General features: G+C 46.3%; 3 protein-coding genes across 5 annotated transcripts in view; all 3 read left to right on the top strand.

The window, feature by feature from the left end:
- The window catches only part of ABHD17C (abhydrolase domain containing 17C, depalmitoylase), a 31,178-nt gene extending 18,159 nt beyond the window's left edge, over window positions 1-13,019 (top strand). The window contains exons 2-3 of the mRNA XM_052672511.1: window positions 7,327-7,506; window positions 11,495-13,019. Of these exons, the coding sequence (XP_052528471.1) occupies window positions 7,327-7,506; window positions 11,495-11,714 (400 nt within the window). The 3' untranslated portion in view covers window positions 11,715-13,019. The remainder of the gene's footprint in view (window positions 1-7,326; window positions 7,507-11,494) is intronic.
- Window positions 13,020-15,599: 2,580 nt separating this feature from the next.
- The window catches only part of LOC128075602 (cell surface hyaluronidase-like), a 48,199-nt gene continuing 38,970 nt past the window's right edge, over window positions 15,600-24,828 (top strand). For both annotated transcript variants that reach the window (XM_052672507.1, XM_052672508.1), the window contains exons 1-8: window positions 15,600-15,624; window positions 15,710-15,835; window positions 17,305-17,796; window positions 21,843-21,983; window positions 22,076-22,637; window positions 22,850-23,019; window positions 23,342-23,530; window positions 23,969-24,138. In XM_052672507.1, the coding sequence (XP_052528467.1) occupies window positions 15,615-15,624; window positions 15,710-15,835; window positions 17,305-17,796; window positions 21,843-21,983; window positions 22,076-22,637; window positions 22,850-23,019; window positions 23,342-23,530; window positions 23,969-24,138 (1,860 nt within the window). In that variant the 5' untranslated portion in view covers window positions 15,600-15,614. The remainder of the gene's footprint in view (window positions 15,625-15,709; window positions 15,836-17,304; window positions 17,797-21,842; window positions 21,984-22,075; window positions 22,638-22,849; window positions 23,020-23,341; window positions 23,531-23,968; window positions 24,139-24,828) is intronic.
- The window catches only part of CEMIP (cell migration inducing hyaluronidase 1), a 105,686-nt gene continuing 98,652 nt past the window's right edge, over window positions 17,795-24,828 (top strand). For both annotated transcript variants that reach the window (XM_052672509.1, XM_052672510.1), the window contains exon 1: window positions 17,795-21,340. The gene's annotated coding sequence lies outside the window, so the exon portion shown is untranslated. The remainder of the gene's footprint in view (window positions 21,341-24,828) is intronic.

The raw sequence follows: 24,828 nt of genomic DNA on the forward strand, positions 1-24,828 counted from the left end.
AGGTGAGAAAGTACCATCCATTCCCAAGATAACAGATACCAGTTAACACAGATAACAGGACCAGTTATCTGTGACCTACTCATGATAGGCGGTGGTTTGAACTGTTCTTGCGAACATGAAGTCGTGGAAATTCTGCTGTCTCACTGGGCTGTTACAGTACTTTCTCAGATGATGGGGGGAAAAAACCCTAACCTAAGCCCCTTTGCAATTTTTGCTCATTCCATTTTGTCCTGTTGAAACCAGCCAGAGTGCATTCCATCTTCATCTTTGCAGCTACTTCTTTCATATTTGAAGCCTGTTGCCATATGTTTCTGAAGCCTTCTTTCCTATGGAATAATCACATCTAGTTCTTAGTATCTTTTAACGTGCTTCCTTTCCTCTATGTGCTCTTCCTGTTCTTATCTGAATTCTCCACTGCCACTGATTGTGGAAAGGAGGTACAGTAGTTTGGCTGAGAACCAGAACCCCCTGAGTGAAACAGGAATAATCTGTCTGAACATCTGGCATGTCTGAGTACTGTGTTTACAGTGTGATGTAGGCTTGTGTCGAACTTGGGATCTGCCTTAATTCTCTTTTTTTTCTTTCCTGTACAGTACTGAGTTTAACCAGTTATGCCCCAGCAGGGAATGAGGCAGGCTCTGGATTAAGCTGTGCAGTAGTGCTGTGTGAGCTGATTTTTCTGCTATTGCTGTTGATACAAGCTGTAAGGGTGGGGGGATGTAAGGCAAGATTAGTTGGTGGAGGTAACAGTGTTTGTTAGAGCAGTTGGTGCTGTTGGGGGAGAGAAGGCTGGTATGTGACACCTGAGGAATGGTATTTTCCAACTAGCTCTTTTTTTTTTTTTCTACCCTCCACCTTTTGTTGGTTTAGTGAAGGCCATTTTCTTTGCCTAACAAGTGGAAATTATTATATATCCGTATGCCTGACTTCGGTGTCAGGTGCTCATTTCCACATCCTTCATTGTGCTTGAAGTAATCTGGGAGGAGAAACGTCTGCAAAAAGAGGAGTTTTTAATTCTATCTCTTTTCTGCTATTGTGCAGTATAGTGCTGGCATGTGAACTAGGAGGTGGAGAGGCTGGTGTGGCTGGTCAGGAAACGCTATTAGAAATACATCTGGTTAATTATTAGAAATTAGTCGAATTTTTTTCTTCCCTAATTTTATGGTTATAGGCTTTTTTTTCCAAGGAGATGTAGTAGAAAACAATTCAGTGTTATTCAATTAATACAAAATGCTATTTCATTATAGTTTATACCAGAGAATGACATGAAATAGCCTTTTTTGTCACCTGCCTTAATTGTTCAGGGCAAGCATGCTGTGCCATCCCTACTCAGCAGTGTGTAGATTGCCTGCCTTGGTTTTGTTGTGGTTGATGGAGCTTGCCAAGGATATTCAATATGTGTGCTAGGACTTGGCTGAACCTTGGCCACAGTTCTCAATATTTGATAGCACATAGCTGGTTATCACAAGGCAGTAACCAGGAAGCAGTTGTAGAGCTTTGATGTGTGTTGCTGCAGTGCAGCTGGTCGTCGTACAGAAGTGCCTGGAGGAAGCCACATTGCCTCTGCGTGATCCATTTATTTATACTAGAGTACTGGGGGGGGGAGGAGGAACAAAAACAAAAAAAAAGCTGTACTGTATCACTGTGTTAGTATCTACAACACTGCCTGTTGTAGAACGGTATTTACAGATAGTGAACATCTAAAATAACCTTTAAGTGGGCGTTTTCAGGTGTCTTTGGTTTGTTCTGTAACTCCGGTTTTGGCCTCTGTTGATTAGCTGTGAATTTTCTCCGTAGTGTAAGCAAATGACTCTCTAAAGCGGCAATAAAATAGTAGTGATATGAAACTGAAGTATATTCCTTGATTAAATTTTTTTGGCAGACATTGAAATTATTTTTGTGTGAACGCACTTGTGCAATTATGCGTCTGCTCCTGTGACAGCGTGCTGGGATCTGTGCCAACACACATTGTCTCTTTCTTGTAGTTTCATAAGCCAGAATACTCTGCAAACTGTTTCTGGCTCCTGCTGCAATGAAAACATGAACTCAGTGCGGATTCTGCTACACCTGAACTTGAACCATATTCTACTTAGAGTTGTGCAGGAAGGAGGTAGAGAAGGAAGTCGTTACCTAATTTAAAGAATCAGCGTCAGTGTCTATTGTGCCTGTGAAAACAGTGAAGAGCTGTAGACCTATGTTTGTGTGAATTCAAGGAAATGTGAATGAAAAACTGGCGCAGGGATTCTTACTGTGTGCCAGGGATTCCTGTGAGTTGTGAAGTAATTCTGATTTTTTCATTGACAGTTGATGTTATGGTTCACACAAAAAAACTTTTAATGCCTTGCTTTCAATTTGGTGTTGGCTTTGGGCTGGGAATCAGCTGTGAATTCTGTGATGTTTTGACTGAGATGTTGGAGTGGTGCTTGCTGAAGCAGGATGTGAAATTCAGTATTTTGTTCTGATAATGTAAATAATTGCTTGCAAGAATACTTACTGAGCAAATCTCTTTTGTTTTGTTGACATAAAGATCCCACAATTTAATCTCAAGTTCAAGATATTCAATCAGCAAGTAGGTTTTTTACTTGATTGGGGCTGAAACTGTAGGCACATCACTTATGGAAGTTTATAATGATTCTTCAGAGAAACCTATTTGAAATTCTTAACAAGCAATCTAAAGCTCTCTGAATTGTTCCATTTAGAGATAATGCGTTTGTAACAGTAATTTGTGGTGGTTTCTTTGTTCTTTGAAATGATTGTAATGCCCATGTCGCTAAGTATGTGCATGTTTAAAATCTTAATTTGAGGGAAATTTAAAGAACTTGTGTAAAGAGGAGGAAACAGACTTGTACTGAGGTCTGAAGGCTTTACTTGCTCAGAGTTGCATGCCTGTTCTAGTAAGAATACTTGAGAATTCACTGCTGCCTCGAAATGTGCTTTGAGTTGTATCATTCCAGATGTGTGATAGGTTCCTGCTCCATGTCTTAAAATTGAATCATTTCCTTGTGGTGTTTCCCTTGAGGGGGGAGAGCACCGTTTCATACTGAAAGAGCACATGAGCTAATTACCTTGTTTTTTTGGTCATTTCTGTTTAAATACTCTGTTGGAAGGAAGAATTTGATCAGCGGTAGCTGCCTATTTCAGTAGCAGTGATACAGTAGGCCTCAACAGCATGATGAATGGGTCCGTGTTATCAAAACACTTCTGTGGTGTTCTCTGTTGAGATAGATACTGCAACTGGGTTTCAGTAGCTTGAAAACTCGGATTTGCTGCTGTATTCATGCTGATGAATGTGCCTTGCGGTTTAGGTAAAGAGTACTGGGGCAGCAAATACCTTCACATTTCAAAACTGAAAGTAGAAGGTGTGGTGAAGTTCAGTGACTCGGAAATTCTGAAAAAAAGAACTGGCTTCGCTACTGAAAATATGTATTCAGCACCTTGGAGGATTGGCACAGCTCCTGCGGCTTTGGCTGAGAACAGGGTTGGGATGTATGGCACTTCTGTAGTCCTGCAGCAGCATTCCTCTGGTGCTTGCAGTGGAGTAAGGAAGGAATAGAAATAGTGGTGAATTTTCCATCGGTATTACTTGAAGCTGAAGCCCAGAAGAAAAATAAATGCAGTATCTCATGCTCATAAGGATTTTTTTAATGATAATGCTTAGTCTGTACAGAGTGCTGTCAGCAGGAAGCTTTTAGTACTTCACAAACACATGCTGTTGTTTCAGAAAACTGGAGTGGGAGCACAGTGCAAACTACAGTCCTACAGCTAAGCACATTAAATGGGAGGTAGCTGTGTCCCGTCCTGTCACTGTAGTCTGCTGATAAGCAGTGTTCCCATCCTTTCCTTGTCGCACAGACCTGCTGGTGTGTCTCAAATCTGTCGTTAGTCCATACCAGAGTAAGTAAGAAAGTCAGGGATGTGGATTCTTGGTGGCTGTCTGGAATGTGTTGGTGCTGTAGCTGAGCGTGGCTTGAGCTGGCCAGCAGTAGGTGCCTACAGCTGTGCTGCTTGTGGAGATGTTTGTATTCTTTTTCCTGTGCTCCTAGCAAATGTAATCCCTAATCCATGTGACCTACTGGTGAGATTCTGGGAGCAGATTACACTGGAGAACTTTGCCATTTGATCTGTATCTATGGGTTGGGGGAGTAGAAATGCTTTCATCTTTTACAATGCAGGCAGCTTTACGCTTCTCACTAACTGATTTTTGTCTGGGGCAAGCATGCTCCTCTTTTTCCTTCCCCTTATTTTCTTGTCAAATCACTGCTTTGCATGTGCTCATGGCAATTCTTGGAGTGCCCTCCTGCATTGCCTTATCTTGGGCCGTTCCCTTGGGCCTTCCTTGAGCCTCGCTGTCCCTCAGAGCCATTTCCATGGAGACCAAAGCGCTTTGTTTTAAGAAAGATGTTTTTAGGAGCTGCTGTTTGGCCAGCAGAAGGACTTCCTTAACGGGAGAACAAGATGTAGCAGAGTGCCTCTTTTCTCAGAATGTCTTTTGCTGTTTTCACTTTGTTCCTCCCTTGTATGCCACCTAGTTTCCATCTGATTGCTGTCTCTTATCCATGACCGCCCTTCCTCGTTTCTTCTATTTCACTTTCTTTATCACTGTTCTGATTGCATAAGAATCTTTTAACACCACCCAGGAGCTTGCAGAGAGAGAGGAAGGGGCCCCTCCTCAGCTCCCCAAGTGTACTGCGGGTTAAGGCCAAAATCCACGGGCTGTTCTGTAACTTGGCTGAGCCCTGCTCGCTGAGTCACTGCCTGGGCAGCATCGTGAGGGCTCGGAACGTGCCAGTGCCAAGCTGTGGCCATCAGTGCCAGGGGCCTCACCCCTGTCGTTATTCGTGGCCCTTGCTTCTGAGCTGTCACGTGTCCTTTGTCCTTACCGTAAACTGTCTGTGCAGATGTTTCTGCTGATGTTTATGGTAAGATTTCGGTGTCATCTTCTGATTGATGGTAAAGGGCTTGAAGAGATAAATCTGTTACAGTGACTCTGGTGGCTTGGACAGTTGGACTGTCCCTGACCAAAAGGATCCAAGAGATTCTTAGTGGACTGTTAGTAGGGATACAAAATAGAAACGGCATTCCATGGAATGACAGGCTGGCTGCAGCATAGTGTCCTTATACTCTACTTAAGATTACCACCTTGCCTTTCTGAAGAGTTGAATACTGAAAATTTGTAATATTTTGGTGATGAAGGGCTACTTTAGAGATACCTCTCTCTCTTTTTTCTTTAGTGACACTACAGACTAGCTCAGACTTCAGCCAGCGCACTGTGAAATTGAGATTTGTTTCTTTCTAGTTCTTGTAGTGGTGACAGCGAGGTGCTCAATTGGCAACATAAGCTGTTTTCAGAAACAAAATAACACCAAAAGGAGGGAATACAAAGAAAATCAATGCCTGAGAAAATTGCAATGCTAAGGCAATTATGTTAAAGGAATTCTTTCTCTACCTTATACTGTCCTGTTATCCTGTGATTCTCATCCACACATCTGTTTCTGTGCTTTGCTTAGATTGTAAATGTTTTAGAAATGGTCCATTTCTAAAAAATGTATCGTGATAGTGGGGCTTTGGATGGTACTGCAAAGTCTACCAGCGTCAATACAGTTCTGTTCTGAGTGCTACATATATGCACTTGTTCCCATCACGTTTCTTATGTTCTGATGTTGATGTATTTCTGCCTGTTCTTGATATGATGCAACAACTGGTAGCTCAGCAGAATGGAGGCATAGTTTCCATATGCAGCCTTCAGAAGTACCTGCCTCTGACTTACCACGCTCCTTTCCATGAGGATAACGCTTTGCTCTGGGGTTCTGTTAATGTACAAACTCAAATCAGCCAGGCTTTACTGCGTGCTGGACTTTTTCTGACTGTAAGAGGGGGAAAAAATTCTCCTAAGAGAGCTTCACAACATCTCTCTTAAAACATCAGGCCATGGCTGCAGTGATAGACCACCAACGTGGTTACCAAGAGGATAAAATTTTCCTCTGGGAGATGTTTTTATACAGTTGCTTATTCATGTTAGAGTGGATGTGAAAAGCACTCTAATGTTCAGCAGCATAAAAATATTAAGAAAATTCCTCTTACACAGAATCTATAGTACAGCCCAGTTTTACTCTGTGATAGATCCAGATTGGGTGGTCAATGTTGGATTATTCTTCCATTCTAATTTTAATCTCTTTTGCAAGCACCCAATCATTTGACTGCTTAAAAGTCAAGTGCTATCAAGCTCTGCCAGATACCTCTATCAGCATATCAAAGGAGTTGGAAAACTTCCAACTGTACATTGAGTACCTGAACTGGAGCTTTTGATATATATACTTTTATTTTCATAACCGTTTCAATGGGACTGTAGGCAGTGTAGTCTGAGAAAAAGACATTCTGCACAGGTTATCTTCCAATAGAAATATTCTCACTTATTCTTTATACAGCTTGCAGTAGAAAATAGAGTTAGACGTAGAAACTTTCTGGATAAATAATCTATAACCAGCTGAGAAATAGCTTTGATTTGTAGCTTTCTTCACAAGTTGTGGTAACCAAATAGTACTGTACTCTTCCTCCTACCCACCAACACTGTCTGTGCCATTTCCCACTTCCTTTGTATTTTGCAAGCTTAGAATTGATTATGTTAATTTAGCTTCTGCTTATTTGCAGTTGTGAAACAGCACACAAGCTAAGACAACCTACAGGCTAGACAGGAACATTTGGGAGCCATCCAAGACTTGCTTTGAACCCAGAATTTTATGTAATTATGTCTCTTTATAATTGAAAAATAAGCTTGACATATTTTAAGCAGTAAGAGAGAAAATGAGGATTAACTTGCAGCAATCATCAGCAGGGGAAAAATGAACAGAACTACCTTTCTTAGGCTCTTTGGTATCTTCATCTATGCCAATAAGGCAGTTTGGACTTCTTGTTCCAGCTGTGTGGAAAGAAAGGAGGGGCAAAAGGGTAGCTGTATTGTTTAATGATGGAGAGAGCAGAGGGGTTGTTAGCTTACAGAATATCTACTTGAAATTCCTGGGAGTGACTGTAAGTGTGGGGAAGTCTCATTTCTAATGTGCTATGCTGCAGAATGAAAGAGGTGTTTGTGAAGATGGTGGAGATTATCACACTGGCATTCCTGCTGTGAGGGTAGCTCTCTTCAGCCTATATAAACTATGATTCTTTACTGTTGTATTTTAGAGTTACAGACGTGTAAGTTTACATTTCTTGGGAGCAGATTTTTGAAGTGCGGTGGATGGGAGGGATGTTTGGGGATTTTTTTACCTATATTTTTTTCTTTCATGATGCAGAATACGTTTTTTAAAGTGATATTTATTTTCTCCACAGGTATGGCGTTAGTCCTGAGAACATCATTCTCTATGGTCAGAGTATTGGTACTGTCCCTACAGTAGACCTGGCATCTCGGTACGAGTGTGCAGCAGTAATCCTTCATTCTCCTTTGATGTCTGGATTACGGGTAGCATTTCCTGACACCAGGAAAACCTACTGTTTTGATGCTTTTCCAAGGTACGTGTAAATGTTGCGAGGATGATTGTTGTATGCTCAGTGCACCGTTAGGTGTTTAAAAAGGAATAGTCATACAACTTCTATTGAATTGTCACCTGTATTTTAAACTTAAGGTATGCACACCTGTAGAGATTCACCGAGTAAGAAACAGGCTGATATATCAGTCTCAAACTGATGTGATATGTCAAGAAACAAATAATTCCTAGCGTTTACTACTATTATTTTTTCTCCTGTTTTTGTGCTGTGGGTTGTTAATAGAAGAATTTTTATGGCATCAGGTTTGGATAAATAGCTTAACAATTGTGAATGTCCTGTTAAGTTCTTCAGGCTAATGAACAGCAAATTAGTACTGCACTCTCTTAGCATGTGGATTGACTTTAGAAGGTAACATGGTATCATGAAATGGATGTGCTGTTTTCAAGTCACTTGTTAATATATTGCTGTGGTTTTACCAAAAAGGGTATAGATGATCACTGCTTAGAAGGGAGGGAAAGGAGAGAGGCAGAGGCTAGAGCCTTAGTCTGGTGTGGGTTACTTTTCAACTTGGCTCTGTGTTTCGTGTGTATTCTCAGGTATTGCACTTTCTATTGCTTCTCTGACTTTGATCCTTGTAAGTAAAACAGTTTTACACCTCTGTTCCTATGTCCATTCTTTTTGTTCCTCCCTCATGAGGGTCATGTCAGATCCTAATGTCTGTAACCAAAGCAGAATGACTTACTGTCTCTTTTGGGAGATTTTAAGCTTGTTTAAGAAGCTGTAGGTTATTTTACTTATGAAAAACTGTGTGCAAGTGTTTTCAAGATGAAACACCTGCCTTTATAGCAGTGTCTCACTTGAAAAGAAATTGCATCAGTTCCAAGTTAATTACTAGATGCAGGAAGAGCAGGTGTTTTAGGAATGTTTTTATTATTTCTGCATGTCTGCACTGGACATTTGCAGGGACCTGCTGTTCCAAGGTACAGTTCTGATTCTTTTTTTATTTTATTGTAGGATTTGGTTTGTTTTTTTTCCCTCTTGAAGGGATTTGGCTGTTACTGAATGGAAATTTACAAAGCCATCTTTTTGTAGTGCTGATAAGACAAACCATATTTCCTTGACTTCATAACTAGTTTTTTTTCTTTCCCCACAGCCAAAGTCTTTATATAGTTACTCAGTGACTCCGTAAAACTTCACTAAATTATAAGTTGCACTTGTTAGCATTTGAGATTCGTTTTATTAACCTCCTACAGGTGTTTTGTTGTTGTGACTTTGAACGGTTGGACTTGAGGTAGTGTTAGAAATGGATTGCTTTGGAGAGAAGATTGTGAGATATTTGAGTGATCAGTGTCCTGCATCAAGGCTGTGACAAAGCTGTCTGTGGGCATCTGAGAACGTGAGAGGGGAGCTGTTCTCTTTGTAGCAATGTATACAGACATGGGGATAAAAAGCTGAGTGGTCTGTGGAGGGGAGAAGACAAAGCAAAGGACTCGGAGTTCAGTGCAAACCTATCTTTGCTTCAGAAGGCAGTGGTTGCAGTAAGTGTAGTAGGGGATACTTAGAGTGTTACTCGTGTTTGTTTTATTTTCATGACAACAGATCAAAGTTAGAAAGTGGGGGAGTGCGAAAGCCATAAATGTGTGCTAGAGCAGCCACAAGTAATGGTGGCTTTCACAGTTTCTGTCCAGTCCCCAAGTTTAGGTGCAGTCAGAATTTGGAACTGTTGTACACAGGCTTGGTCATCATCCTCAAACCTTGAATGTTATATTCAAAATGCTTCTGTTAGAGAAAAAATCTGGAGCCTTAAAAATGGCTCTGATTACAAAGCTAACGGTGATTAGCTGATAGCAGCCAGATCAAATAAATAATAAATAAAAGGTGGCTGGGGAGAACCCTAAAAACACACTGTATCACTTAAGTATTTTGTTTTTAACCTACTGAGCTGTTCAGTGCAGTCAGTCTGACTTCACTTAGACTGTAAGCAGTGAAAATAAACAGCAGTGTGCTTCTATGAATGTGTGCAGCTCAGACGTCCATCTTCACGGCAGGAAACAAAATAGTTCTGTGTGCACCTACAGTGAATTGCTATTATGTACATTCTGTGCTGGGGCTCCGTGAGAATGTGGTCTCTGTAGATTTTTCTAGCTGCAGAGCAGTGTGGCTGAGCATACTAAGTGAGTCTAACGTGCAGTTTAAACACTGCCTTATGAGTCGCTGAGGTGGCAATGGGACACGCTCCAAATTTCTGCAAAATACCAACATCTAGCTTAATGGCCTGGGAATATATGTGGAAAAAAATAGTTTCATTATCTGAATACTGGAGTGAAAGGGATTTCCTGGTTTCCTACAGTAAATGAGAGCTCAGTTTGTAGCCACTGAAACGTTGTGTAAGCATCTCTAACTGTATGTGACTGACCTGCTTTGCCACATCGTGGTATTCAGGACAGATCCTTCAGGGGTTAAGGTTTCAGTTTACTGAGCATTTTCATTATAAAACATTTACATTTGGCCATGATACTATTTTGGGGACGAATTCAGGGGAGGGGAGGAATCTGCATTATTCTGATGTCTTTCAAGTTCTTGAGACATTTTTCTATATTCAGCATAGTTGCACACAACTCAAATTTCAGACGGGCAAACTGAAGTAGGCTGTGTTTTAATTTGAAGTAACACTTTTCTTCTTTAAATGACAAGAAATCTGTTTTCTAGAGAAGTATTTTTTGAAACAGAGACCAGAATGTGTTTACACTCGCTATTTACTGGAAAGCAGTGACTGTTCTGTAGAATTGTGTGTGAGAGGTTTAGTGCTTTATTTTGCATCTTAATTTTTAATTAACTTTATATTTTCATAAATCTTCTTTAAGCCTGTTTCTAAACTGATGTTTGCTGGCATCTGTATTTTTTAATCATTGTAAGCAATTAGCCTGGTTACTTTGTAAAGTCTTTATCCAGTCTTACCCAAATCACATGCTCTCTTGTTCTTCATCACAGACAAATCCAAATGCATTTCATTAGATAGTGTAAGGAAGTGAACGTGTCCTCTGTCAAACCAAATATTACTGGCACTCATTTTTCTGCTCACTTTTACATCACGTCCTGAGCCAAAGCACTGTTATGTCATTGGCCAATTCCTCCATTTGATGATGGAAGCGGAGAGCGTGTTAATTAGCACTTGGCACCTGTACACTGATCTGGAATTAGTGGTAACTACCGACGTGGAGTGCTGTCTGGAAATAAGACAGTCAGAGAAGCCTGGTGTTCACCAGCTTGACATTCATGTGCTACCAGCGTGCTTCCTAACTGGGCTGAACTCAAAGGTGTGAGGGTGCCATTCTCCCCTTTCTTCAGACTCCATTCTCCTGTGTGAGGTGACCACTGGGTACGTTGGCCTGCAAAGCTTGCTCTAACCCTGTGTTCGTGGCAGAGCAAAAAATGCCATGTGAATTGTTTGGTTTCTGTTAAATATCCTTGCATAACACAGTTTCCCCCACAGTTTTCTGAGCTTAGACGACTAGTACAAAGAACAGTTCTTTGTGGGTTTTCTGCTTCTTTCTGTTTCCACCTGATTTGGGAGTTTCCAGCCTCATGAGCTGAGACCGTTTTTACATCGTCTTACAACTGGAATGTAGTTAATTGGTTCCTAATCTGTTACATTGGAAGGTGATAATGCATAATGTCCACGCTGGTAAGTATGTCTCATTAAATCCCATTTGCCTCTCAGTAGGTTTCCTCAGTGGCTTCTGTGACAGGTGCACTGCTCACTGGTGGTTCAGGTGCCAAACTTGATTTCCACTGCTGCCCATTGGGGCTTCTGGCCATCAGAGCTGGAGGTGTGATAGCAGTGGTAGTGTGGGCTCCATTTTACACATGCATTTGGGGAGTAAGCCTCATCCTTTATTGTTGGGACACAATTCCAGGGTTTTGCAGCCAGTTAGAAACAAGCATTGGTAAGCTGATCGTGCACGGATAGTTAAGCCACAAACTGAGCAATGTTTTCCTTTTCCCTCCCCAGCATTGACAAGATATCTAAAGTCACCTCTCCTGTGCTGGTGATCCATGGTACCGAAGATGAGGTGATCGATTTCTCCCACGGCCTGGCGATGTACGAGCGATGTCCACGGGCAGTAGAGCCACTCTGGGTGGAAGGGGCTGGGCATAACGACATAGAGCTTTATGCACAGTATCTAGAGAGACTAAAACAGTTCATATCTCACGAACTTCCCAACTCCTGAAGAAGCCAACCTGATTTTACCTCAGTTACTGTGAACGGAAGAAATTACCTGGTTTTGCACATGCTTTAACTGGATAGCTGTCATAGCTTTATACTATGAAGAAATACCCTGTCTTTAGGGTGTTCTAATCAAACATCTGATGAAATTTGTCTTTTATATCTGGAAACTATTCTACTAATGCACACAATATGGTCAACTACTGTAATTCCAACAATTTTTAGCTTCGTTGCCCTGAAAGAAGTGGGGATACTAGCTGCTTATGGGGACACTTTTTACCTAGTGCTGTATTAATTGAAGATCGGTTTTCTCTGTCTCACTTCTGATCGTTTCTAATTCTGTCCTACGAAGACTTTTTTTTTTTTTTTTTCCAATGTTCTCAGTATGTGGAACACAACTGTTATGAGCTACAGCTTGTTCTGAACCATCGGCCGTGGGTTCAACCTAAGGGAGTACTTTCTTTGTCAAGTTTCTAGCTGTGGTATTGTAACTGGAAAGTTATTGTGATGAAGTCCCCCCACCTCCCTTTTAGTGTTCTTTTGTTAACTTACTGATCTTCCCAAGTAAATTATTGAAATATACTTTCTCCTGATGATAAACAAACTACTATATGGGGCTAAACTCTGTAATGACTTCTCCATTACTTGTATAAACGTAACTGGAATATTCTCAAATGAACTACGGACAAAATTGCTCTTGTTTAAAAATAAATGTGTAAATTTACTACTAGAAGACTCATTTTAATATTCAGATGGTCTGAATAATAGCCATAACAGACATTTCCTTCTGTAAAGCATTCCTGTAGACTTTTTAAAAGTACTGTACATATTTGAATTTACATTGTGCATAGATTCTTAATTGGTAGTTTTAAGTTAAGTCTAGCTACAATAAACTGCAAAATTCCGGTTTGTATATGATTGAATACATTTTGTTAAAATATGTTTTTATCCCTATATTATTTTGCTATTAAAGTTTTATAAAGTTTCCAGGACAAAAAAAAAAAAAAGAAAAAAATTTACACATTTATGTTTTGAAGAATTTATGTAACTAAATTTTCATTGAGCTGATCTTTTTAGTTCAGGAGTGATTTGATTCTCTGACACTGGAATCGCACAGATTATGCATCAGAAATGCAAAACACAGTTGTTACACTACTAGCATAGGTCTAATTTTTCCAAATGTTAAGGCCTTAAATGTACTGTAAGCCTCAGATTGTTGTACAAATTGATCGCGGTTGATTGCAGTTTGTGTCCTGTTGCTGGAATGCAACACAGTGATTGTAATGGAATAAAGGATGCATGGATTAGATCACGCTGCATTATTGAATCTTATTTGGAGCATCGTTTTCCCACTGCAAGAAAAGGCAAAGAATCATGTTAATTCCTTCCTGCCAGGAAAACTATCCTGAATGGAAAGCCTTGTTTCCTTGCAGCTTGGTATATAAATCAAATGTTGAAGAGATTACTTTTAAATGGCATCTGGTTGTTCTTTAAATAACAGATAAGCACACGATAGGACAAGGGGGAATGGTTTTACACTGAGATGGGGAGGTTTAGGTTAGATGTGAGGAGGAAGTTTTTCACACAGAGGGTGGTGATGCAGTGGAACAGGTTGCCCAAGGAGGTTGCAGATGCTCCATCCCTGGAGGCATTCAAGGCCAGGCTGGATGTGGCTCTGGGCAGCCTGGTCTGTTGTTGGTGACCCTGAACATAGCAGGGGGTTGAAAGTAGATGATCATTGTGGTCCTTTTCAACCCAGGCCATTCTATAATTCTGTGCTGTGGCCCAGAAGAAAAGTTTGAAGTTGTTGTGAGACCTTGTGACAGACCTGCAGTGGATGGTCAGCACTGCAGGTGTGTCTGTAGTCGTTGAAGCTGCCTTGGTGCTATTACTTTCAAAGGAAAGAAAAAGGTATTTTCACTCAGTGGTGTGGGGAGTAAGGGGAAATGATGGCACTCACCTGTGTGCAGTCAGTTGGGCTCTTACTATGGGGCTTGCAACTGTGTGGTTCAGGCTGAGTATTAAATGCCCCAGTGGTGCATCAGTGGTGCTCTGGGCTTCTTCCCTCTAAATCGGTGATCTGTTCACCTGTTGGGTCCCTTAAACCATTTTCCTTGCAGCTCTGTGTCCACTGAATGCTTCTGAGGTGAGTTGTGATGTTTTTAATGTTTCCTGGCAAGTCCCATAAAGAAAATAAATAGTAGTGGCCTTCTTTATGCTGTGTAAACTTTTAGCTTCTCCCCTGTACCAAGGCATCACTGTTTTGGGCATTTCAGAGCCTGCTGCCCATCAGCATTAGGGTTATTAGTTAAAATCTGCAGCCAACTCATGAACTGGTTTACCAGACAGCAGATTTCAGGTCCCCGTTTGCTTAAAGGAATAGGAATTTGAGATGTAGGAAAAAGGGGAAGATGTGAGGTCATGAAAGAGAAACTTTTGGGCTAAAAAAAGTCATTTGCTGCAGCAAACTGTTAACATGGACTCATTTAAATGCATAACGTGGGCCTTCACGAGAACTTGCTATGCATATTTTAGAGCTGCCGAGGTGTCACTGTGAAGATGGCTGTGTGTGTGCCTGGGTAAATTATGCAACGGGCCTTCCAGGAGTGTAAATAAGTAACATTTTTTTCCACCCCTTCTTCCTGTGTGACCCGCTAACTTTGTTTACACGGCGCAACGGCATCTGCACTCCGACTCTTTTTTTCCAAGGAGGTGAGTTGTGCTCTCCTATCAGGAGCTGCCTGAGGTTTGTACTTCGAAACAGAGCAAAATATTGGTTTCGCCTTCAGAGGTTCTGTTTTGCACAGGGTTGGATGTGTATCCTTTGAGGTTTATGTAACTGTTAACTTGTGCTTGCACCGAGATCTCTCACCCCTGTTGCTTCTGCTGTGCTTTTTACCCCAGCTCTGTGTCCTACTGCAGTGTGGGGCAGCTCTGCTCCAGGCACTGACCCAGCTGCTATGGAAATACCCAAACCTGTATTTACATGTAGTGTTGTCCATCCCTTTAATAAACCCATATCACATTTGCTTTTACTATCTGGTGTTAAACACAGTAAAGAAACAACCCACTCTTCCTGGGGTTATTTACTGAGCACTAAACCTTTATTCTCATCTGGAAAATCCTTTCCCCCAGTTCTGCTCTCGTAAATTAATGATCTTATTTACGTCCGTTTCACAGATTTCTCCATATCCACCCTTTCTTTTTGGTGCAATCCCCCACCATCTGGTGCTGTAATTTGCATTGTGACCGTGGTGGTTTGTCCTGGTGCTGATGAAGAGGAGAATAGTTCTGGTGGTGGATGAGCCAAGCCCCAAATTACCTGCTGCACCTGTATTGCTTTCCAAGTCCTGCAGGACGTCTTCCTCCAAACTGAGTTGGATTTCAGACTGAGAGATTGCTTTCAGCTGTGAAATATTTGGGTCTCACAACTTTGTTACAGCAGAGACGAGCTGCTCCTTGGGGCAGCAGTGCTGCTTGTCTCTGCCAGGTGTGAGTTTGCAGAAACCAAAGTATTTCTGCAGAAAATGTTGGAGCAGCATGTGTGGAATCGCTCAGGTTGGATAAAACCTTCAAGATCATCAAGTCCAACTGCAATCTAACCATACTGTGGTGGCATGTTGTCTCTCTCTCTCTCTCTCTCTCTCTCAAAAAAAGAAAAGAAAAGAACAGCCCTCACCTCCTCAGGTTGTTCTCCTGTAAGGGTAAACGTGCTGCTTTCAGGATTTCATTGCGCTGTGGGTACGCTGCCCGCCCTGTAGGGCTGCCAGGAGCCGCGGGGTGGGCAGTGCGCGCCCCGTGCCTGCAGCTTCCCCGGGGGCGGCGGGCACAGCTGCGCTGACAGCGGCTGCAGGAGCCTCGGCAGCCACAGAGCATCCATCCAGCGCGGCTCCGGCAGCCCTACATGCCGCCCGGTGAGCGAGGCAGAACGGCGAGGGGCAGGGAGGGAAGCAGCGGGAGACCGACCCGACTCGACCCAACGCCGCGTGTGTGTTGCAGGTGCCCCCCCCGGGCTGGGGACGGCCGCGGGCCCCCCGAGGAGCTGCACTCTGGTGCTGGTGTTGGTGGCGGTGCTGGGAACCCGACCCGAGGCGGCGAGGAGCGTCCCCAGGCAGCGGCGTTACGGTGACGGCCTCCGGGGAGCGGGGGGGTGGGTGGGCAGTGCTGGTGGGGGGAGGAGGAGAGAGGGAGAGGAAGGCGGTGCCGCTCCGGCCCGGGGCTACTCGTGCTGCCGTCTGAAGCACGGCTGGGCTGGGGGCTGCCTTAAAGGCGGTGATGGGAGCTGCGTGCAGGACTGGGGCTGCCCCTGCCGGGAGGTGGGTGCGACTGCCGGCACCGACGGCTGCCCGAAGGGAGGGAGCTGGAGGCTGACCCCCCGCCTGGGCTCTGCTGGGCGCCGCGGTTTGCTTGTGGCTTTGGACGTGGCTGCGTGCGATCGTTCCCTTTCTCTTTAGTTCCTCGGAGCTTTTTTAGCATCCGAAGTTCTGTGCAATCAAAGTCATGCTTTACGCGGTGCTTTGTTCTCTCGCAATGTCTGGATTGCTCTGAATGAAGGATGCAAAGTGCTGCAGCCGTTGGGATGCTCCTGAATTACCCGCTGCCATCTGGTCTCGGTGGTCACATCTTGCCATTTCCCGGTAGTACAGGGTTATGTTTCAGTGATGAATTACAGCCATAAATGTGCACTTTGCTACATAATCCTCTAGCACAGCGGTGTGATATATAACCAATTTGGTTAAAACATGCAAATAATCCCCTGGATGGTAAGCCGCAACTACTTGAGGCTGATAACTCCAATCTTGAAATCAAATAGAAAATATTTGAAGCTTTCCAGCCATGCTGGACCTGTAGGAAATGGAACATTTCATCTGCTGCTCAGCAATGAGTGCGAGCACTGCGGGCACATTCCAGGGCTCAGGGACGTGACCTCCAGCATTCAGTGGTATGTCCTTATGCTAAAGCATTAACTGTTCCAAACTCTGTGGGCAGGATGCATTTCATCTTCGGGTTCCTCATCCTTTTTCATCAGTAGAGCTTTCATGGATGTTCCTGAGTCTCTAGCAAGGTCGCAGCCTAATGATGCTGAATTTGATTGTTTTATCGGTCATTTCTCAGGGTGTAAATTGAACCTTCAGGCTCAGCCTGGATGGAGGAGTGCTGTGTGGGAGTAGTTACATATTTGCCTCAAAGCAAGTATAAGCTCCACGGAGCCCCAAATCTCCTACAGCAATGCTTTTTGTCCATAGGAGGAAGCCACAGCCTAACCCTGTTGCATCAGGGCAATGACTTTGCTCAGCCATTTAGCATTATAGAGAATGTTATAAACATTTTAGAATGCATATAAAGCATTATAGAAAACATTAATTATATACATATTATCCCACTATTGTACCTCAAAATCTACCCATTGCAAATATATTGATTTGACCTGGAGAAGCACACAGTGAGTTTGTCAAAGTGATTCAACGATTTGTGGTGCATCCAGGGACACTGCAAAACATTAATAGAAGTGTGTGTATGTGTGTGTATATAGACCCACCAGGATTCTTCATTGCTCATGTGTAATAGCTTTGCTGTATTTATGACTATTTCAGAGCATAACCCGGGTCCCAGCAGCTCGTGGTGGGATGTGGAACACGAAGAACTGCTGCACAGTCAAAGCACCCTGCCTGGAACTGTGGAACCACACAGACCCAGCCCCTTCCTCCATCCCAATACTAGCAGAAGTTCCCTAAGTCAGAACCTGGGCCAGAAGTCACAAGAGAAGCAGTTGTCCTGTGATGTGCTCCTCAAACTTTCCAGATATATTTCAGTGGATATCTTTGGACCTGGCTTGGCCTGGAACCTCTTTCGGTTGTACAACTGTGATCGTGATGCCAAGCTACCCAAAATACCCAACATGTACGTCAGTCCCCTCAAGATGGTGCGGCACAAGCTGAGGCCTTTCTTGCTGCACAGGATGCTGCGGCTGCTGGGGAACATGGGCGTGCTCACTGAGGGCCAGCAGCACAAGGTCTTCGCTCTGCTCAAGGAGCACATGCTGAAAGCAAGGAAGATACCACCAAAGCCCAAAGCAGAGCACAGTGGTAGGTACTCACAGAGGTGTTTTTTGATCCTGTGTCTTGCACCACTGAGTGAGGTGGGGCTGCTCTGGTTTACAGGCCCCGGAGCTTGTCTGAGCCATGGCCCAGGTTAATAGGTTGTCCAGAAAGGTGGTGGGTGCCCCATCCGTGCAGACACTGCACGTCAGGCTTGTCGGGGCTCTGAGCACCTGATCAGCTGTAGGCGTCCCTGTTCAGTTCAGGGGAGTTGGACCAGATGGCCTTGAAGGGTCCCTTCCACCTCAAATGATTCTGATTGTCTGGCTGGGGCTGAAGGTACTCCAGCGGTGAGATATTAGGAGGGCATTGTGCAGTTGGTCAGTTGTGAGCTGTGTTTGTGCTGTCTGCGAGTGTTAAAAGCCACGTTGTGGTGACATCTCCAGCCCAGTGTGGCTGCCAGGCCCACAGCAGCCTTAGTGCATTCCTGATGCACGTTTGGAGTGTGCTGCTCCCAGCACCTGGGGTGCAGCTAGGCTAGCACTTCCTGCTTCCTTGTTGAAGTGAAGGATCTGGGGGTGCTGGTTTACAGCCAGCTTAACATGAGCCACCATTGAGCCCAGGTAGCCAAGAAAGCCAATGGCTTCTAACAGAAATAGTGCAGCCAGCAAGAGCAGGGAGCAGTGTCTGGAGCATGTCCTGTGGGCACTGGTTGAGGGAACAGGGATGGTTCAGTCTGGAGAAGAGGAGGTGCAGAGGAGACCTTATCGCTCCCTACACACCCTGGAAGGAGGTTGTGGTGAGGCAGAGGTCAGCCTCTGCTCCCAGTAACAGCGATAGGATGAGAGGGAGTGGCCTCATGTTGGATCAGGGGAGGTTTAGGTTGGATATTAGGGAAAATCTTGTCTCCAAAAGAGGGGTGATGCACAGATGCACAGGGAGTGGTGGGGTCACCATCCCTGGAGGTGCTCGAGAACCGTGGGGATGTGGCACTGAGGATGTGGTCAGTGGGCACGGTGGGCTGGGCTGGGGTTGGAACTTAAGCTCTTTTTCAGCCTTAATGATTCTATGAAGTGCCCTGCTGGGTACCGGGGGCTGTCTGTGGAAATGCTTTTGGAAAATACAAAACTAAGGCAGAAAAAAAAAAAAAAAACAAACAAAAAAAAAAAACCACAGAGGATGGCAGATGTGCAACGAAGAAGAGGCGCAGGGAAAAACATATTGAAGAAACGTTGCTAATGTAGTGAGGGGGACTGCAGGAGCTGCCTGAGTCACGGGGCCGCGGGGCTGAGCGGCGCCGCGGGGCCGGAGGACGGCGCTGCAGTGAGGGCTGTGCAATGGCGCCCCCTACCGGCCGGCGGTGGAGCAGCGCGGGGCCGGCAGCGCTCGGGCGGCGGAGGGGGGAACGTGGGAGCGGGCGTTGCCGAGGGGACGCTGACTCCGCTTCTCCTTCCTTTCCCCGGGTGGCAATAAGGAAACAGGATAGCGGTCAGCCAGGGAGTGTGCCCGGGAAACACACTTTCGGGAGCCACCCTGTGAGATCGGATTGATTTTTCTGTTTTCAGGGAAGAAGTACAGAAGGCGGTAGGCTGTCTTGGTTTCCCATTGCAGGAAAAAGGAAAGGGCTTTAGCTAACAGGCACCAATATGCAGAATGTGTGTGCTTTCCTGGAAGTGAGGTGGCACTCTTCAAAGAAATGAGATGATCTGCCCATGATCTGCTCTATAATCTCCCTCCTCAGCCGGTGAAAGCTTAATACAGCAGAAAACAGATAGTTCACCTCCAAGGAGGATTCTTTCTCTTGGAAAGGGCTCTCAGCAGTGCGTTTATGTGGGTTTTGAGGCCGCAGGGGAAATGGCTGTGAAGGATTTGAACCCTGTCCATATCTAGGGTTCTTTTTCCAAAAAAGACCCATAGGAACCAGAGTCACCTTTGGCTGTGCTAACAGCTTCATAGGACCTGCATGGAGCTGAGTGCCGACCAAAGTCTGCATGACATTTATTTCTGCTATCACTGGGTTGGTTGGGTTAATCATTGCCATCTCTTATTTAGGTTGCAAGTAAGTCCATGGAATCTTAGAGTAAATATTTTAAATACAAATCGATGAGGCTTCAAGGGACCCGAGAAATGTAAAATGAAGGCTTGGGTTCCTTTCCACCTCCACTCCTAGAACCATAGGGTTCAGGGTAATTGGAGACGACACACTCCTGTTTGTCTCGTCCCGCCTGCAGCTCCCACCAGCAGATGCACCTATCTGCCAAAACCACAAACCCAGGCTGCTGTACCTCTTGTCCATACATGCTGCATTCAGATAAGAACGAGGCACAACATTGACTAATGCTGCTCCCTTTTTGGAAGGAAAATGCCAAAAGCTGTTTGAGACAGAATAGAAGTGCCAGCATTGCGTGATCAGTGAACAGCCAGCAGCAAAAATGGCAGCTCAAGCCTCTCCCAGTGTGTTCCTCCAGGATGGGAGCTGTGTTCACACCCACCAGCATCCGGCATACAGAGCAGGGTGTAGGGAAGCAGTTATGTCTTCTGTTCTGCCCGCTGTTCCTAATGTACCTACGGCCTCTTTGTGCCCTCTGTCAGAAGAAATCATCAGCTGGAGTAGATTTCAGTGGTGACAGATTGAAGCTGTTTGACCAGATGATGGCACACAACTGTCGCTGAGACGCGGCACCTGTGGCTTCGCAGCGCTTTGGTTTTGGCCATATGTGGGAGCACTGCTGCCTTCTGGCTTGGCCTTGTTGCTGGGTGTTGGGACGCAGAGCAGGGATGAGGGATGGGAAGGAGTGACTGAAGTAAGTGGTGTCCCCAGGAAGTTCTGTTCTGCTGTGTTTTACAGCCTAGGGAGGAGGTGATAGGGGAAAAGGTGATATTCTGGTTTATGGAAAATAAACATGGTGGTAGCACTGCCATGTGCACCGAGGAGGAGGAGGTTGGGCAGGTGTCTGCAAGAGTGAGGAGCGTGGGCCATGCTAGAGGGGTAAATGCGTGTGGATTTCTTTGAGGTACTTTCTGAAGGGAATTCTCTGGCTCTGCATTCAGGTTATACTGGTGACATGAGGCGAGGCGACAGACACTTCTCTGTTCATCCACTGTCATGGGGGATGTTTGGGTTCTGATGTTCCCCATAGAAAGCTGTAGGACAGGGCACCCCATGGGAGCACACACTGTGCCTGGGGACCCAAAACGAGCCCTGAACCCCACAGTGTAGCCGGGTCTTCTGAGTCCCCAGGGTACCCCCCCGGGATGCTGGGCCAGCCCCAGCGGCTCGGAGCCTGGCAGGGGGGCTCTCCCCAGCCCCAGCATCTGGACGCCGGCCGCGGATGTCAGTCCGGGCTGGAGGGATCGTTCCCGGCTGGGAGGAGCCAGCAGCAGCCGGAGCTGCTGTAAACAGTGCGGGCACCGCCGGCGGCTGGAAGATGGATATAAATAGGGAGGCAGAGGGGAGGCAGCCGGAGTGGAGGAGCGGGAGCTGCCTGCGCCTGCCTGCCCCTACCTCTGCCTCTGTCCTTGCCCAGCAGCCGTGTCTGGAGCTCCCGGGAGACGGCCGCCAAAGTTTGCGGCCCCGCGCTGCCGGCATTGGGTAAGCGCTCTTTGCAGCCGGAGTTTGGGACCCGCCGGTGCTTCCAGTCGTTCTGCCTCTGGGGTGGTGGTGCGGTATTTTTTTTTTTCCTTCTCGTCGGCTCTCTCTGTTCGCCCCGTTGTTGTGGTCGCCGCTCTGTGCTTGGGGTTGTACGGAGCGGGGAGAGGAAGGGGTTTCCATGTATGCGGTTAGGTGGAGGAAAAAAAAGAGAGGAAAAAAAAAAAAAAAAGAAGAAGAAGAAGAAAAAAGAAACAATCCAAAGCCAAATGCGTCTTTGCGCCGGCTCCGTGCAAAGCCGCGGAGAAGCGGCGGGCGCGGCTCCGCACGTGTTGGGGCAGCAGGTAGCGGGGCTGCGCTCCTTCTGCCCCTCGCACCGATGCCGGTGCCGCCGCGGGACGCGTCGGGAGCAGCGAACGGCAGCAGTGCGCAGGTCGGTACCGCGACCCCCGCTCCCCCCACCGCCGCGCATCGCCGCGCTGCCGCTGCCCCAACTCTCTTGCAGGGCCGTGCCCGCAGCCTGTCTCGCACCTCGCCCCGTGGCATCCCGGCTCCGACACCCGCCGCCACGCCGTGGTGGGTCGGGGGGTGGCCCTGCGGCTCGAGAGCTCGGCTGCTTTCCACTCTCTCGTCATTCGCGACGGAGGTAAGCGGCCCGGGGGACCGAGAGGGGGATGGATGCGGGTGGTATCCCACGTTTCCAGCTTCTGACCCCGCTACTCTCCCCGCTTCCCTCAGGGAAGGTGGTATTCGCCGACCGCCCCCACGGGCCGCCCATCACGCTGCGGGCCCGCTACATCCTCATCCGGGACGGCGGGGAGCTGCACGTCGGCTCGGAGCGCTGCCCCTATGCCTCGAGGGCCACCATCTCGCTGTACGGGAGAGCAGCCGACGGGGCGGCCGTGGACGGCTTCGGGCAGAAATTCCTGGGCGTGGGGCGCGGCGGGGTGCTGGAGCTGCACGGGCGGCGGCCCCGCTCCTGGAGCCTCCTGGATAAAACCCTGCATCCCGGAGGGCTCCGCCACGGCCCCTATTACTCGGAGAGGCAGTGGGGCAGCCGCGGGCTCAACTTGCGAGTCCTGGACGCCGGCACGGGGCGGGTAGCAGCAGCCGGGCGCTTCGACACCCACCTGCGGGCCGCGGAGTGCCATCGGCTGCGCAACTTCCTGGCACTGCAGCCCGAAGGCAGCGTGGTGGCGGCCGCCGTGGGGGACTCGGCCGCCCGCAGCCTCACGGTGGAGACGCGGCTGCTGCTGCGGGATCGCTTGCGCAGCCAACACATCTCCCGGCTGGGCTACAGGTGAGTGCGCAGGCGAGCGACGGGAGCGGGGCTCGAACTTGCGGCCCTGGGGGTCTGGGAACCATGGACAGCTCCGAGGCCGCCGCGCTGCCCGGCGGAGGGGCCCGGAGGGAGAGAGGGAGGGATGGAGGCCGCGCCGCGCTGCCTTCTCCTGAGTCCCTCCCTGGGGTCGCGGGGTGCAGCTCGAAACTCTCCTTCCTCATCTCGTACAGGCAGCCCTGGGCGCTGGTGGGGATCCTTGGAGGGGATCCGCTTTCGACGGCGGAAGATAAGAGAGAGTATCATGGGAATGGGACAACAGGGTTAGCCGTAGCCCAAAGAGAATTCCTCACCTACGATGGCACCCGTTTCACTGTTACTGCTTTCAGTGGATGGATAAAAGGTTTTGTGTTTGCTGATAACAATTTGTCTTCTGTTGCTTTGCTCAGTCTTTTATCTCTGCTATGAATCTGAACTGCGCAATTTGTACCATTGGATTTTGCTCATATGCAAGGTGGCCACACTAACAGCAGCACTCTTATGAAGTATCCCTTTTGCCACCTGCAAGGAAATGACACTGACACACTGATGGCAAAAGCACTTCTACTGCGCATGATCTTATCTAGATAAAAACGACATTGGTGGCTCTTCAGTTAATTGTATTATTCTGGCATGTGTAACTGTAAAAAAAAAAGAAATAAATAATGGAGTGTTTCATTTTTCAGGAGTGCCTCGTAATGGGTTTAAAGTGGAGGTGTCCAAAGGAATAATTCTCCATTTAGTGGATGATGTTAGGAGCTGGTTACCTGGTGACAGGATCGTCATTGCCAGTACGGATTATTCCATGCATCAGGCTGAGGAGTTCAATCTCCTTCCTTGCCCTGAATGTAAAAGCAATCAAGTGAAAATTGATGGTATGAGATTTTTTTTTTATTGAGCTTTTCATTTGAGGTAAATCTTTACATTGTCAAGTCTTTTACATTCTACATTTACATTAATTAGTCTTCTTAGCTAAATCATAGAATCTGTAAGGTTGGAAAAGACCACTAAGATCATCTAGTCCTGTCAGCCCATCACCACCATGGCCCCTTAAGCAATATTGTCCCATAAGCACGTGTCCCTGTCACAGGAGACCTGAAAGGCCCCAGTGTTGTACTGGGGCTTAAAATCTGACCTGAGGAAGCTGCCTCTTGTAAAACTCAAGGGAAGTGCTGATCTCCTGTGGATCAGTTATTAATTGCTGCGCATGTCCCAAACTCAGTGATTGCTTGAAGGAAAGGCGTGCACTTGCTTAGAGCAATGCAATAATGAACATGTGCTCACTTGAACAAAAAGGTTTCCAATTTCCACAGGCAGCCCACTTTATCTTCATATTGGCGAAGTCATAGACGGCATCGATATGAGGGCAGAGGTCGGTCTTCTGACTAGAAATATACTTATCCAAGGAGAAATGGAAGACTCCTGTTATGGAGAAAATCAATGTCAGTTTTTCTCCTTTGACACGTTTGGAGGACATATTAAAGTAAGTGATTTTTAAAGCATATTCCTATAGGTGGGTTCAGTTAGTTCCTCTCTTGGCTTGTAGATGAGCAGTATAATGCATGAATCTGCCATTTATGTCTGGGGGAAAAAGGATATTTGTGGGGAAGGTTTGCAGGCCTGCTTTGCCAGCAATGAGACTTGCAATGGGGCTGTGCCATTTGTTCACCACGTACACAAAAACGTGCTCTTCTCCATGCCAGAGGAGATTCATCAGCTCCATCGCAGTTGGGTCAATGTGAAGTTGCACATGTTGCATGATATTGCTAAAGGAATTGTACTACCTACTGAGCAACCTGCTCCGTTCAGTGCTCAGCTGAGTGCTGGGTCCTCCTGTTGTGCTTTGGTTTCTCTGGGTTGCCCCAAGGGTTCTCGGTCAATGTTCAAAGTTCTGCTGTTCCAGAAGCTTTGTGTAAAATAAATCCATTACCAGTTGGTGGAAATCTGTGCAGGTCTGGCTTAAGATCACTTGACAGAGATTAAATTGTCATGAAATAGAGCCTGTTGGTAAACATTATCTCTTTCTGTAGCTGGTAGGGGTGTTTTGTCTGTGAAGATGTTAATGTATTGACACACAGCTGTTGCTGAACGCTTGCATGCTGGTTGGCAGCTTCTCTTTGGAGCTTCTCTGCAGGTGCTGCTGTGAGTCACCGTGGGGAGCTGGCACCCTGTG

The sequence above is a fragment of the Tympanuchus pallidicinctus genome, unplaced genomic scaffold (genome assembly GCF_026119805.1).
Source record: "Tympanuchus pallidicinctus isolate F22 unplaced genomic scaffold, pur_lepc_1.0 scaffold12, whole genome shotgun sequence".
In the NCBI taxonomy this organism is placed as follows: Eukaryota; Metazoa; Chordata; class Aves; order Galliformes; family Phasianidae; genus Tympanuchus; species Tympanuchus pallidicinctus.